Source organism: Stegastes partitus, unplaced genomic scaffold, assembly GCF_000690725.1.
Source record: "Stegastes partitus isolate 25-593 unplaced genomic scaffold, Stegastes_partitus-1.0.2 Scaffold227, whole genome shotgun sequence".
Taxonomy (NCBI): Eukaryota; Metazoa; Chordata; class Actinopteri; family Pomacentridae; genus Stegastes; species Stegastes partitus.
This window is the reverse complement of record NW_007577958.1, coordinates 186,466-202,133: the sequence shown is the minus strand read 5'-3', so window position 1 is coordinate 202,133 and position 15,668 is coordinate 186,466. Positions and strand designations below refer to the sequence as shown.

At 43.4% G+C, this 15,668-nt stretch overlaps 1 protein-coding gene across 1 annotated transcript in view; it reads left to right on the top strand.

The window, feature by feature from the left end:
• Positions 1 to 15,668, top strand: part of mpp7a (MAGUK p55 scaffold protein 7a) — a 154,147-nt gene that overhangs the window by 68,851 nt on the left and 69,628 nt on the right. The window contains exons 4-5 of the mRNA XM_008281223.1: positions 1,150 to 1,227; positions 9,500 to 9,580. Coding sequence (XP_008279445.1) covers positions 1,150 to 1,227; positions 9,500 to 9,580 — 159 coding nt within the window. The remainder of the gene's footprint in view (positions 1 to 1,149; positions 1,228 to 9,499; positions 9,581 to 15,668) is intronic.

The window sequence follows — 15,668 nt, the reverse complement described above, 5'->3', positions numbered from 1 at the left end:
TTCGTGTCTCTTTCTGTCCTGCTGAGTGATTCTCTGTCGCAGATTGTCACTGCTCCATCTGCATGTCTGAGTCTGTGTGTGTGTACATGTGTGTGTATGTATGCTTCCACATGTGTGGATTTGGCCTTGCAGACACCGAACTGGCCCAGGGGCTCCTCTGTCACTCTCCCCAGCCAGAGAGCCTTCTGTTCCACCATCGTGCTGGAATGCTTTCTAGGACATCCAGCTGGAGGCTCCAGGCCCAGGGCCCAGCTATCAGTCAGACCCATGGCCCAGCTCCCCTTCACCATGCTGGGCTGAGGAGAGACTCAGGAGTGGCTGCTGGGAGGATAGTCGTCCCTGTCTGTTCTTTGATGGGACCTGACAGCAGCCTGTAGGCTGTCAACGCATTCCTGCACAGCTGCTCTTAAATCACAAATGGGATAGCTGTAGTGTTTTTTTGTGTGTCTGTGTGTGCGTAGGCAGGAGCACAATGCACAACTGTGTGTTTGATGACATGTGCGTGGGCGCTAGCGTGTGCTTGTGTGTATGAATTATTCCATCTCTGCTTCACGTATCAGTTTTTGAGTGATGAAGTGTTTTTGTGTGTGTAAATGAGTAAACGTTAACACACGAGTAAGGCTTACTTTCCATTTTAGTAACCCTCCAGAGATATAACTTTGTCTCTCAACATTGTGCAGTTGCAGTGTTGAGGCTGATAAGGAAATGTTTAGCCAATTTAACCAGACTGTTGAAATGATTTGGAATCCTCACCAGGCCACTAGGGCATATCAAATGCATGGTGGAAAACTGGATTGTTTGCACAGTGGCTATGCTAACTGAAATACTTAGAAGCACTCTGTTGTGTTCAGTCGAGGGAGTGAAAGATCCGTGTGTGTGTGCGTTTGCTGTGTGAACGTGCAGTTGCTTCTTGTTTTAATCTTGTGTGCGTGTGCGTGTGTGTGTGTAAGATGGTGCGGATGGAGGCTGTACATGTTTCATACATGCTTGTCGGTGCACATGGCTACTTGTGTGCACTTTTTGCTCACACGTGTGTGTGTTTACTCAGACAGGCTTTGCCGTGGCCTCTGTAGCCCAGTGTTGACCCTCTCTCTCTCTCTCTCTCTCTCTCACACACACTCTGACTGATGAACACAATCTCTCTTTCAGATCCATGAACGGCTGCAGCACTATGAAGAAAGCAAACCCATCCCTGTTCTGGACAGCGCTGCATCTCTGGCCCGTGAAGTAAGCATTGTTTTTTCAGTAAAGATTGGTGACAAATGGAAAACTAAACGTATTAGGCAAGGTGGACAGGTTATAAGTATAATGTCTCCACAACAAAGAAAACACGTGCAAATACATAAATCTACTCACATTTAACCTTCATACACAAAAGAAACAAGAAAGAAGTAAGGCTTGGAAGGTGCACGAACTGCAACTACACTGCACTTATGTTAGGGTTCCAAGTGCTTGGTCTGGACCAGGTATCACTGGACATGGAGTATGCGCCGGCCTTCGCACAAACCTCAATGTTAAGTTCATCAGCCGTCAGAGCAAGTCATCGGGAGTGTGTCGTTTTAGTGGAGGCTTTTAAATCAGAAAGCCAGTCTGGGGTGCCCCTATAGCTCACCTAGCTGAGCGGGCGACCCATAAACAGGGGCTATAGTTCCCGACACAGCGGTCATGGGTGTCCCGCAGGTCCTCCCCCCACTCTTCTCCTGTCTCGCTCTCACTAATAAAGGCCAAAAGGCCAGAAAAAATAAAAAGAAAGCCAGTCTGACACTGGAAGCCAGAGGAGGTCCGACGACAAAGGCAACAAGAGGTCCAGGTGGTCACGGATTAGCACATCTTGGAAGACCTGCAAGGAAACCACAAACGGAGCGATGTAGGGTACAGGGACTCCGTTATGAAGGAATATGGTGGACTGTTTGAGTATAGGAGTATAGGAGGGAACATGCCTGGCGTTTGGTCATGCAGCTGAAGTTTGTGTTTTTCCTTCTATACTTTTAATACAGTTCATATCTAATACATTTGAATGAACAGCCTTCTTACTGTTGACGAAGTGTCTATCAGCTGTACGTATCTCTGTGGCTTTAACGGTTAACAACATTATGTTGGTGTTTGCTGATTTGAGATGTGACTGTAGATAATTCAGATGACTTTCATGCTCACTGTATTCTATATGAAAGACATTGCAACACCAACAACATATGCTCGCACAGTTTGTTCAGGTTTTCCTTTAATTTGTCACCCGACCACGCACACATTCTAACTTTTCTTTCTTGCTCGCCTTGTCATACTATTTGTGTTTGAAACCCAAGCACACATAATGTCCTTGTTCCCAAATCCAGAGAGAGGAAGTGTAAGCTGGTTGGCTGTTTGTCTTGCAGTACAGTAGCGTGGCGTTGTGATGACTGAACGCAGAAGTTTCAGATCACAAGTTCCTCTTGAGTGTCCATAACACATATACACGCAGTCATACATACTTCCTACCCTGGAGAGCTCGCTTCCTTTCCCACTTTGGTTTTCTACAATCGGTCACTGTTACAATAACATTACACTGTCCCCGCTCTGCACTCGCCGCCTACCCTGCCGCCTGCTTTCTGCCCAAACGTCTAGCTAACCACCGCGAAATCGGAAATCCAGCTCTGCGAAGCCAAACTGATCATTTTCCTCCAGCAGAAACCGGATAGAAAGACTCAATCAGGAGAAAGCCGAAGATGGATGGGCACGCTGTGACAGATCATTTTAGCAGACAAACTGCAGATGACATATACACAGAAGTCAGGGGAGGAGAGACCACGTTGAATAATAAACAACTTCAGAGAGCAGCAGCGCCATTGCAGCATCGCTTACTGCGTGCAGATTCGCTTCATTAGTAAACCTGTTAATAAGACTCACTTCTGCCATTACACGAACAATAACATTACCAACAGCACCAGTCATGAGCGTTTTCTTCCACTGGCCTTGCTCTGGTGAAGCTGTAAAAGATATTCAGTTTGATTTATTAACTACATGTCCAGTGTCGTGACATTTGTTGCCGTATTGTTCATCTGCAGTATTTATTGAAAGCCACATGTGCACAAAAGCTTGCAAGTGCCCCGCTCACATCCACATGTGCACACACACACACACCTGTGTAAACCCAAGACCCAGCCTGGCATGGTGAGCGGAGAGGAGGAAAAGCACTTTTACTGGTGTGTGGTTTTGTTTGAAATCCCCAGCTCTGTTTATTGTAATCAAAGTGCCTCCGTCTATTCCACCCCTTCTAAAGAGCCCACAGCCATACATCATCCTAATTAGTACTGAGTCAAGGGAAAGACGAGAGAAAGAGGGGCTGAAGCCTTTACAGTCGGTCGGGGTAAAGACCGAGGAGGACAGAGTCCAGAGTGTCTTGAGTCTGTCACGAAAGAAAGGCCATCTTGTGGTCCAAAGTGGTTTTCCTGACCTTACGGGCCACAAGTGTCATTGGAGGACTCAGAAAGTTCCAGTCTGGAGAGTTCACAGACACCAGTACAGACGACACAAGTCCCAAACCAGACCCTTAACCAAACCAGGACGGTCAAACCTGAATCTGTCAGAATCTCAAAAATACATTTTATAGTTTTATTTCCTCCTGAGTGTTTGTTCTACCCTGTTGTTAGTACTGGCAAAGGACACCGCTAACCAGATAACACCAGAACAAGAGTTCCACCGGATTCAAGAATCCAACAGTGTGTGAAGGTTGACTTCTGTTTCTCTTTCCTCACTCTTGGCTCGGCCTTCCCAGGTTGTGGCAAGAGTCCATAAACTGTTCAAAAGACCCCCAACTATCAGCCTCCATCTTCTCTCCCTCCTTACAGATTTTCTTTCTCATTCTGTTTGTCAAATTACAGACTTTCAAATTTATGCTTCCTGGTAAATGTCCCGCAAAGCGTCTCCCTGGGATTATCAGGTATCGGGATAAAGCCCAGAGATGGTGTATCAAAGCATCTCGCAGCACACCACAATCCCGAGTCTGCCCTCCTTGACTAGTCAAAAAAAAGAAACACTCCAAACCCGGAGCGTAGCAGTGTATTTTTAAAGCAGATTGTTTTTCACCCGTGTCACCGCTCCAAATGAACGCTATTGAAGTGGTGGCTGAGGACTAAAGTGCAAGCAGAAAGATCTACAGTTAGATGAAATTCATTTCAGGCTTGAGTTTCGGGTAATGGAGGCCTAATTTATTGGTTAACATAAAATGACACTTCAACCCCCGTCTGGCCCCGGGTGCACTGTCTAGAGCGCACAGCAGGTGACCGCCACTGCTTAAGCACACGAGCGCCGCCGCTGCCGCCTGAAACACGATCGATACTTGGCTCTGGGAAAAGGAGCTGTATTACATACATATGAAGACATGTCAGTTGGTGACTGCACACACTCTTTCATGAAGGTACAGACATGATCCTTACAGCACACAGTCTCTCTGCAGCTCTTATGAAAAACCTGAAATAGAAGCACTTCATTGTGGAATGTAAAATACCACATTACATTAATCAAAAAGGGCAAATCAGCCTCACACATGACCCAGCCCCATGTAGGTTCCAATCCGTTGATCCAGTCAGACTGTCAGTCCTGTCCAAAGCCAGACACAACCACATTACCAGTAAGCTGAATGCCAGCCCTTGTTCCAGATCAGTGTCCATCGCTTGAACTGTGACTGTATGTCCTGGTGGCCTTCTATCGTTAAAGGAAGCTTTCCCTCCTCTGGCCAGCTTCCCAGCATCTATACACCCACCCTGCTGTTACCTGGAAAGACCACTGGGTGCCATCAGAGAGCACTGGTCTTCAATCCAGACCTTCAACATCTAATGGGAAGGAAACAGACAGAGAGAGAGAGAGAGAGAAAGGGTTTCCTCAGTGTCAAGTGACTCTTTATGTCAGTTTTACATCAGATATTTAGCATTTATTTGAATATTGGTGTTGTTAGTTTTAAAAACAGATTCCCAATCAAATAAATACATTTCTAACGGCACTGCTTTGGCTCTGATGCAGTCAGTCTCTCTGTAGTCGCCACTCTGTGACCTCAAGTCATGTCCAGTACTATTTAATTGGGCACATGTCTCGGGTAATAGCCAAGCAACACAGACATTAAAACGCTGCAAAGCTGTCTTTTAGTTAGCAAATGTAAAGCAGAAGATCAAGTGTGTCATATCCAAATATCTGTATTTTTTTTAATAGTTTTATATTGTGGGGGGCTTTTCTTTTTTTTAGCATTTTCTTTCTGACATTTTATAGACTAAATGCTAAATAACTAGTGGAATAATCTCTACTAAAATATAATTATTAGTTGCATCATCATCTATTTGTGAGATAAACTGTTCAGGAGACATTCATAACAGAACATGAACACCATATTCACTCAGTACACACCATTTTCACCCTCTTCTCTCATACGTCCTATTTGTTAAGAGATTCGTTCATCATATATAATATACATATATTTACACATATTTCTTGTGATTATGTTTGAAAAGATTCACAATATAAATGGACCAGCTTGTAAGCTGTTCAAAGCACAGTGCTTAATGCAATTGTATTTGGTCCCAGTGGTGTACTTTATGCATTTTAAGAACGACCACATTAGTGATATACTTAAGCTGACTATTAGAAACTATTTATTTCATTTTCAGACTCTTTAAATTTGATTATTTGCATGAGGTAAATTCACTTCTTCACTATTTCCTTTGCATTTTTTTTTCTAAGAGTGTGAAAGCCAGTATTTAGAGCGTGAGACTTTAAAATGTTTATTGAAACCTATAAAATATAATCATGGGAAAACATCTCTGTGCATGACTGTGTAAAATCTAATCTAAATGCAGCCTTAGAAGTCATTCCCCTTAAATGATTACTGCAGTAAACCAGTGTATTATTGATCAGTTACACAGTAAGTCAGGCCAAAGTGCAGTTTATTCATCATACGAAGTGCATTATGCTGCCAGGCAGAGATCAGGGTTTTAAACGAAAAGCTTAGCACGTTTTTATACATTTTAATAAAAGCCATTTAAAAGTAAGGTTAGCTTCATGTATTGGCAGCCATCTATCACAGTAGTGAGCCCTGAGCCGTTCAGGGTCAAGGGAGAGCTGTAAGCTGACATGCTGGGATCAAACTTATCTAAACACTGCAGCGCCTGCCATGACATTTAACAAATGAAATACACACGGTCTCAGAGGAGACAGCATCACTTCTTGCCCTTGCTCTCTGTGAAGGTCTGAGGATGGAAAATGTGATTTCAGCAGGGAAGCATGAAGGTAGACAGCGGAATGTGTTGTCAAACATGTCCCATCTGTCCTGCGTGCTGAGTAATGGGACAAGCAGCTCCAATAGAACAATACTGGGGACTGAAACCGTACAGCTCTCTGTCTGCTCCTGTCTCTCTCACTGGAAACTGTGTGGCGATGAGATGACGGATGGTTCTGTATCAGAGCAGGAGGTGTTGCCTCACTAAAGACGTTCACCTCGATTCCCCTCCACCTCTATCTGTCTGTCCTTCTCAGTTATTCTCTCACTTTGTCTGTTTTTCTTCTCTTTTCTTCTCCCCTTTGATCCAGCGTTGTGCGGCTGTTTATTCTCTTTTCTTAAATCGCCCTTTTTTCGCACCTTTTCTCCCCTTATTCATCTCAGATTCATCATTTTCTTTCTTCTGTTTTGTAAAGTGAAATAAAGCAGAGTAGAATGAGGTTCAGCCAGCGTAACCTGTGACCACTGTTGCTTTTCATTAGTAAGGTCTTGTTTCCTTGGGGGGTTCAAAACTAATGGAAATAATGAAAAGACCCCCACACCCCCCTCGGCCAAACGCACATGTTCCTGTCTTGGGATAAAGTGACATAGCATCCTCCCTAACCCCGGCCTAACCCTCGGCCCCCTGCCTTTACCTCTGCCTCACCTCTGTTGCCTTATTCCCGCTCCACAGGGGTCGTTAGTCAAACAAACTTTAGGTTTTTCCAAACCCTGTCATCGTCGCACATTAGGCAGTACACGTTGTACACTTTGTGGTGATTTCCCTGTTCAGCTTATCTGTTATGTGATGACAACACAGACACCTGAATGATGCATGTGTCTCTTCACGCTTCTCTGCTTCATGTTAAGACTTTAAACACACAAGCGTTCAATCAGCATGCAGCGTTTTTCTGTGCTGTGCTGTTCTATTTATATTTATTCTTAAAAATGTGTTGTTTTTTTAACGTTTATTTTATCCATAACTAGTTTGTGCAAGCTTTTCAATCTACTTTCTACACATTCTAAAGGCGAAGTAGTGTAGAATTATATCTAAACAAGTTTAATATGGGATGGGAGTTTTTCATTTTGAAAAATTTGGTAAACATTTACTGGACAATTGAGCGCACCTGAATATCAGCCGCACCCACTAACTTTAAAAACAGAACAAGTTTTGTACATATATAGGCCGCTTTTGTCTATAAGCCGCAAGTGTCCACGTTGTAACATGAGATATTTACACAGAAAGATGTTGCACAGAAAGATTTTTTAAACTTTTAATAAAATACGTACCGGTAACATTCACAAATATGTACTGTAAATGTTTTGCTTCCGAACAGTGCCTGTAACACGGCTGGTTAAAAAAATACAGTCGCCTACCAGGAAAAGTCATTGATCGCTATCTTAATCTTCCTCCTGCACTAAAACCACTAAAGTCGTCTTCTTCAGTGTCGGAATTGAACAGCATCAGAATTCCTTCATTACACACTTCCTCAGTGTCTCTTTCGTTGTGGCTCTCAATGTCACTTTCGTCTTGAGGCAAGTTTGTCAAAATCGTAAAAATCCATAAATTAGCCGCATCATTGTTTAAGCCGCAGTGTTCAAAGTGTGTGAAAAAAGTAGCTTTGATATACAGAGATTAGTTTTGAGGGTTTAAACAATGACCAGAGAGGAACTGTTAGTTTTCAGTCGTCATTGACATCTGCTCTGATTTTGGGCCTTCAACTTGTGATCAAGGGAAACTGTTCATGTTGGTCCAAAAAAATAAAATCATTTTTTTCCCATTGGATTGTGTCAGTTTTGACATTATTTATGATTAAACTTTTAGTCAGAGCCTTTTCAGGTTCTCATTTTATTAGAGCTGAAACAAATTATTAAAGTCCAATTGCAACAGTCCAAAAAACACAGATATTCAGTTTACAGTGATGAATGTCTGGCAATTTGAAACTTGTGCTTGGAACTTGAAAAACTCTTATAACTGGTTATTAGAGTAATTGATGATTAACTTTCTGACTCACCATTTCTGCTGTGTGTTCATTATTCTTCAGATGATGCTATTTGAATTTGCTATTCGAAGGCAAAGCGCAGCAGCAGAACTATTTAAGGACACATGGATTTCTGTGACTTCCAGTGGCCCGCTGTGCAGTAGACATAAGCTCCTGATCTCCCAGCTCAGTACAGGCAGGTCTTTGTGTGGGACAGCTCGCTGCTCCTCTCCACGCTCGCACTGCATCCAGGAGGATCATCCATAAATCAGAGCGGAGACAGAGGAGCGTGGCCTGGGCTTTAGAAGCAGAGTCACTCGTCTCAGAGCTACCAGACATTCATCATGAATGTAGTCCAGCTCAGTCCCACTGCTCAGAGATACTCTCACAGCTCCCATTGTTTCCAAGTGGAGTGGACTGTTTTCTTTAGTTCCTGAGATTCTCATTGAAAAATGACCCTGCAGAATAGTAAATTTAATCACAAGAAAGGTGGCAACAAGTAGGAGTTATAGGCCCCAAGACCGAGACCTTACCTCCCGCTAAGATATACCTAATTTAGCACAATATCACCTTTCCTGTGAGTTCCTAGAGGCCACCTGAATGTCCAACAACAGGCAGTATCCTTCAGTGTGCTTTCTACACAAGCTTTTTAGGGAATAGTCTGATGTTACACACTCTCTTACCACGTGAAGTCCTTAAAACAGGCTTTAAACTCACTTGATGTGGTTTTTGATATCTCTAAAAAGGGCCAATGTGCGTGATGGGAGATGGGAACATCTTTTATGAATAAATTCTAACAACGCGACTGAGCGTAGTTCATGTGCGCCAAAGCAGTTAATGGAAACAAGATTAATTTTTATTGTTTTTATCTTTTGTGTTTTCTTTTCCAAGTGGTTGTTGAATGCCGCATGAAACATATGAAGAACGGTTAACTTGTCTTCTGTTTTTCAGTGAAACACATGTGGTACAGGTCTTCTGCTTGGCATCGCTCTTGCTTTCTATCACAGGGAATGGAAGACTGTAAACATGGCAGTTGCATGGCAAAGACTCTGTTATGAGACAGACCTTCTGATGCCGAGCTATGATTTATTATAAATCAAACCCTCTCCGGTGGTATTCACGTCAAAACTGCTGTTGAACTCTTGCCTTAAGTATAAATCCAGCAGGACTGACTGAACGTTATCGGGGCATTAGTTAGATAGAGAATTAACTTCCTGTCAGCATGTGTAATGGCCTTTCCTGATGTATTGTGTTGTGAATGCATTTGTGTGAGAATTCTGTGTTCTTTGCTTTCTAGCTGTCTGAGGAGCTGGAAGGGAAATCAGCCAATGGAGAAATCAAAGAGCTTCTTACACTACTGGAAAAAACCCACGTGAAGGTGAGTCTGGCTCCTGTTTTTCATTTATTTTATTTTCAGTAAATTTTAGCAAACTACAATCACGTATCCCCTTCATGCGGGGCCATAGTATCGTTTCCAAAAAGCAGCAAACTATCAGGGCCTCTCTGGAGCAGGATCTGCTGTTTGTGTAACACCAGCGCTGGTGTTTGTGATTATCATGCTGTACACAAAATAATCTGCCTGTTAGATCCAGGCCTGTTCTCGTCTTCTTGGCTGCAGCCACGGGCCTCGTTAGCCAGACGCAGACAGCTACAAAATAAATTTACACATTTTTATTTTCTAATGCATAACTCTGGCCATCCATCAGGCCCTCCAGGTGTCTCAGCCAGACAGAGCTGCCTTCACGATGGCGGAATTGAAGGAGAGTTGGACGGGCTCCTTTTTTTAGTGCGCTGTCGTCATGCTTATTTGGGCTCTGCCAGAAACAACAGCTCACTATGAAGTTCTCCCTCACCACAATACGCAACACACACTCAGAGTACATACAAATATTCAATACTTCTCAGTGTCAAACAGAAGGGGATGTGAAGGATGGGGGCTAAGAAGTGGATTTTTGAACGTCTGTTCAAGTGATGATGATTCATTTCTTAAATTCTGCCACTGCAGAATTAATCTGTTAAAAGGAATCAAAACAGAGTGGATGTGCAGACACGCATACTGTTGCAAAGCGTGCGAAAATGGGGTCAAGTACGACTGACTTCATTAGCAATCGAGACGCACGGTGGATACACACTCGACGCTGACACACAGCCGTTATCCTGAAGACAAATAGCTGGAATCTATCACATCTTTGCTCTCCTACTTTGCTACACGGGGACATTGTGATCTCCTTCGTCTTTGTCAACCCCGAAGTGAAATGCGCCGGCAAACGATCGCCGCGCTCGCCATGAAGCATGCCTGTGTCAGAAATCCTGCGTTTATTATTTTAATTACGCTTACAGCAAAGGTATTTGGCGTGGCAAAGGTCAATCCATCAAAACACAGAGCTTGTGAAAGCCATCGATCAGGAAGCCGTGCAGCTTCGACTGATGAGGTGAGGAGAGGTGAAGGCAGGAGATGGGACTGAGTGCCAGGTCCACACACATGCAGATCCTGACAGAAAGAACCTGTGTGGCTGTAGTGGCAGATATAGACTCTGTAGCATGAATTCATAGTTTACTTCATTTTCGGGTCAAGAATCCTTCCGTCCTCTCTGAGCTTACGTCACTAATGGATTTTCGATATTTTTAGATCTATCTGGGTGACAATCATATTAAATTTGGGCTTTGATCTAATTAAACTAATCAGATTTCTTTGACTTATTGGGGTGTCTTCACTTTTTTCCCTTTCACCCAACAAATGCAGTGGCCCCTGCAACTTTTCTGGCCTCAGAGCCTTCACTCCAACACAACTTAAATTAGTGAGCATTCAGACTTAAAGCATTAATTCAAACAGTGTCAAAAGCCTGTGTAAGTGGAGATGTATGCTTTCAGGTAAAATGAATCCGTCAGGCATAATCCAGGAAGTTCGGTTTGAGTTATAAATCCATGTTTTTGAAGAGTTAGAGCCAATTATTACACCGGAGAAAGAATTAGACAAAAGGCAGGTCTGAACATGGCTTTAGTATTTATCTTTTTTGTGTTCAGTGCAGATGGTATATTGTGATGTCATTATTGTAGCAGAACTGTTTCGCATTGACAACTTTTTTTACACATTGAGGACTCTCACGTCGGACGAACGGATTGAGATGCAGACAGACAACTCTCCATATGCATTGGACAAATAGTTTGGCTACAGTAATTCCCCCATAAGATAGTAGTTAACAAAGCCATTTGCTTTTGAATTTAGCTTTACAGAGATTAAAGAGCAGCTAAAAACCTGGTGGCCTCCAGTGGTCTAATCCGGCTGCTGTCATGTAAAGGTGTCGGTACACTGTGACGTCACCGTATGTGGCTGCTTTCAGTCTTTCAGTCACAGGGAGAAGGGTGAAGGACATGATTTTTATTTCTTCTTTAATATCAACATGATGTGAGAGAGACGTCCTGCTTTTTGATTTGCTCAGGTTTTCATACACACTGCAGGACGGACACTTCTCTAAAAGCTGGCTTCTATCCAGCGCCTGTAAAGAAAGCAGGGACGGCTGTCATGGTGAGGCTGTTTCATTTCAGTCACACGGTGCACTTGTGGGACAAGTGTAGGTTAACCGGTTACCATTTCTCGTTGGCTGTGCTACGCCCAACTGGGAAAATTGTTACCACAAAGTAACTGGCTGTGTTGATCACGGAAAAAATAGATTTAAACTACTACAAAGAAAATGAAATGCAGCTACAGCAAGTATCGTAGCAGGAAAACCACCGAGTGAAATTCTGTTCCTCTTCAGACATTGATTAAACCTCATCTCTGTGTGTCAAAGCTTCATGTTTAGATGTTTTCTTTCCGTATATGAACACTTGAATGAATCACAAAGGTCAGAAAATATACGACTTTTCATTTTTGGATATACTGGGCTCACCCTCAGTTTTATTTTCCGTAAACTTGAAAGAACAGATGCCATACCTTGAATTCCATGTCTACAAACTGTCTGTTCTATTTTATTGTACACAGTTTAGTCAGATTCAGAGATTCAGCCCTGTATTTTAAACAGGGACCGTTACCTAAGCCCGTACCGTAAGCGCTCAAACTGTGGCTGTCTTTTATGCTTACTGTGTTTACTTAGTGTGGGAGTTGAGGGAGTTGCATTAAAATAGAATATATTATATCAGTCCGTCACATGCTAAAGTAATCACCAGTAAATTGGTCATTTTTTAAATCAGAAAGACAACCTCTCAGCATTGGTGTCCTACATTGTGCCGCACAAACGTACTCTTTGCCCCACATTTGATTTGATCTGGTCACCCTGCCAGAGAGGGCAGTAGACCGCTGCTTTTTTAGCCTAGCTTTGATTTGTTTTAAAGCCAAATTAGATCAGATTTCATTCACTTACCAAATGAAATCCCAACCATTAACATAAATTGGTGGTTTTGATCCGATAATTACATATTCCGAAACCGTGTCATGACTTTTGGCTTTAAAAGGAGGCAAATTTGGCTCCTTTTTTCGAGAGAAAACAGTTCCACCTCTGCAGTGGCAAATCCTATCTCCAACTTCAGCTTTGTCTGCTCAGAAAGAGCCTCATCAATATTTACTTGTTTTCACTCTATTTGCTTTCTCTCTTCACCGCTCTCGCTCTATTCTCCCACCGCCTCCTAACGGAGCTGAGCCGACCTCAGCTCCAGTGCAGAACGAGGTCAGCCAAACAATTCCACACCAAACAATGGAAAATATTCGGCTACTGCTTCCTCTACTGCCGGCCGGTGCACCTTGGCAGACAGCACAGCAGCACAAGCCAAGCGAGACAACCTGCAGTGCAATGGCATTTTATCCACTGAAACTAGGATTACAACCAAACCATTTTCAGAAATTTCATGGCTGCAAGATGCCACAAAAAAAAAAATAAAAAATACGAGAACACAGCCAAACAGTACTGGAACCTGCTTACTGAGGCATTGCTATATGATGTAGGACTCAGGGGCACCTTTAAGAATACGATCCAAACAGCATAAAGCTGAACTCTCCACGACTACATTTTTTTTGGAATTCTCATCCTTTTAAAGAAAAAGCCATCATATGTATGGGTTTTCTTCCAGTATATCTTCACTGACGCTGTTTTCTTGTAATGACGTCCTTTAAAACAGTAATGACGCATATAAGTTTTTAGGGAACGTGTCACGGCCGTTCTTGTCAAGTTGCGTGATTGACATCTGTGTCCATGGGTTTGCTACCCGTCCACTTCACAACCTCTACTCTTGTGTGCTGGTTCAACTCCAGCACAATGTTTTCGAGCGCCTGGGCTGTAAACCGCCCAGCTAAACACTGGCTTCTCCTGGAACATTCAGTCAACAATAGATTAGTTCTGGCATCTTGGTTTTGGACAGGGAGCTTCGACTGTAACATACTGAGGTACGGAGGCATTTTCTTGACATCGCGTCTCAAACCGTAAGCAGCATGTGGGCTTCAAAAATGGGAGTATTAAAAGTTTTTGCTCACTTTCTGTCTCTTTCTGTCTCCATCTGTCCTCCAGGGCACTTGATACCGTACCAGCCAGCCCCAGTGTAAATCACAGGGCTGGGGGTGTAAAACACAAGCAGATGGCTGCTGCCTTTGAATGGCGTCTCTGTGCGATAGTAACTGTATCACTCTTAATTATGGCTGAAATGATCCATTCCTAGGGTGGGGATATAAATCAGGCTCTTTAAAACTCCCCTCTCTCTTTCTCTTCCTTTCTCTTTCCCTCTCTACCTTAAACTTTCTCTTTTACGATTTGCACATGAAAAAACAACTTTCACCCATATTAGCCCCCCTCAGCAAGACTAATATTGACAGTGATGAAAGTGCCAATTATGATGGCCGGCTGTTTCCACCGGCGCGCAGGTTTGTGTATGCACGCTTGCAGAATGTGTTTGACTCGGGGCGGTGCGTGCTAGGGTTCAAGGCTCAGAGAAGGTGGGCGTGAAAAGTTGTATCCCAGCTGGCCTACAGCAGCGCCTCCGAGGCAGAACGCTCGCGGCGGGGTCCCTCCTGCCTGGGGAAAACGGTTACCTCGCACCAATCCAGCGCCGCCCGTTGAAAACGGAGCGGGCCGGCGACAGGGCCGGGGGCTTTAATGAGAGGCCAATGCCAGGAATGTACGGGCAGGTTTATTTAGTCAAGCTCAGTGATCTGTTTTTCTAGGATCCCTATTATGCCTAACGAACACAAACACACGAACCGAGAAAGAACTGGATGCCTGGAAAACAAGGATGGTTTTGCTTCCCTTCATCTCGCTTTCTGTCCCTCCTTTCTCCTTTCCTCTTCAGGCTTCAGCTGCAGGGTCTTTACAAGGGTATAACTCTAGATTTGATTAGGCGGCTAATCCACCGACACTGAGGCATAACAAGACCCACTGACTCATATCAACCCAGGAAGAAAGCTTCCATACACAGACCTGTGTGTGCGTATATGTATGTGTGTGTGTGTGTGTGTGTAACAGTTGTACCTGTGTAGTCGTACTCCATGTCAGCGGTCACCAGCCAGGGCATGTACCATGTGCTATCTATTAGCATACAGCTGTTATTGCTACTTCCTCAAAAGTTTTTACAAGGAATTAGCTGTGGCTCTGTTACGGGTTGTTAGGCACGGCCGTGGGGGAGGATGTGGCAGGAGGGGAGCAATGCCAGATTCAAGGAAGTGCCATCGATGAGAGGACGCCCACAGGTTAGGATGTTAGGCCTGATGGATGGAGTTCAGAGGAAACTGGCAGGTTAGGGGGGAGATGCTGAGATGAAACAGAGCAAAGCAGATGTTTTTTTTTTTCTTCTAAAGTTATCTTAACTTTGTTAGTTTTACCACTAAAACTATGAAGTTTACTTTGATCTAAATCAACTTGTTCCTCTGTGGTAATCTATAAAAACTTCAGTGGAAGCAACAAATCCTCACATTTGACAAGCAAATGTTTTTTTTTTCTTGAACAGTTGAGTTGAGCTGGATTTATTTATGACAGTTGAAATCAAATCAGCGACTTTTAAATGGAATGTATGTGATGTGAAAAACATCCTCAGAAAGTGCTTCAACAACTGTCAAAATGGTCGTTGATTAATTTTAGGCTTTAATGCTGCCATCGTCAACAAAGCGCTGTACTTCTACTTTTCGGCCAGCGGCCCTGCATGGTCGTATCACCCTGCTGAGACGCTGATAGACACCTGGCTGACCCCCGTGTTTTTGTGACCGAGATCAGGTGCTGTGACTGACAGTCAAACACCATAAAGAGAGCCACCACACCACATGTATCCAACCTCAAGCTAAAGAAAAATTTTCTCCAGATTTGCTGGCTTTCACCAAAGGATGTTTTTGGAAAAACGCTGAATTTGATACAGCACCAAGTTAAATTGGTTTTCTTGTGCTCTGTGTGGGAAAAAAAACAGGTACAAAGACGATAAAGAAAACCAAAAACGAGACGATGGCCAGAATGTCAGATGCTTTCTTCTGTAAATACGCCCTGTGATATTTTCTC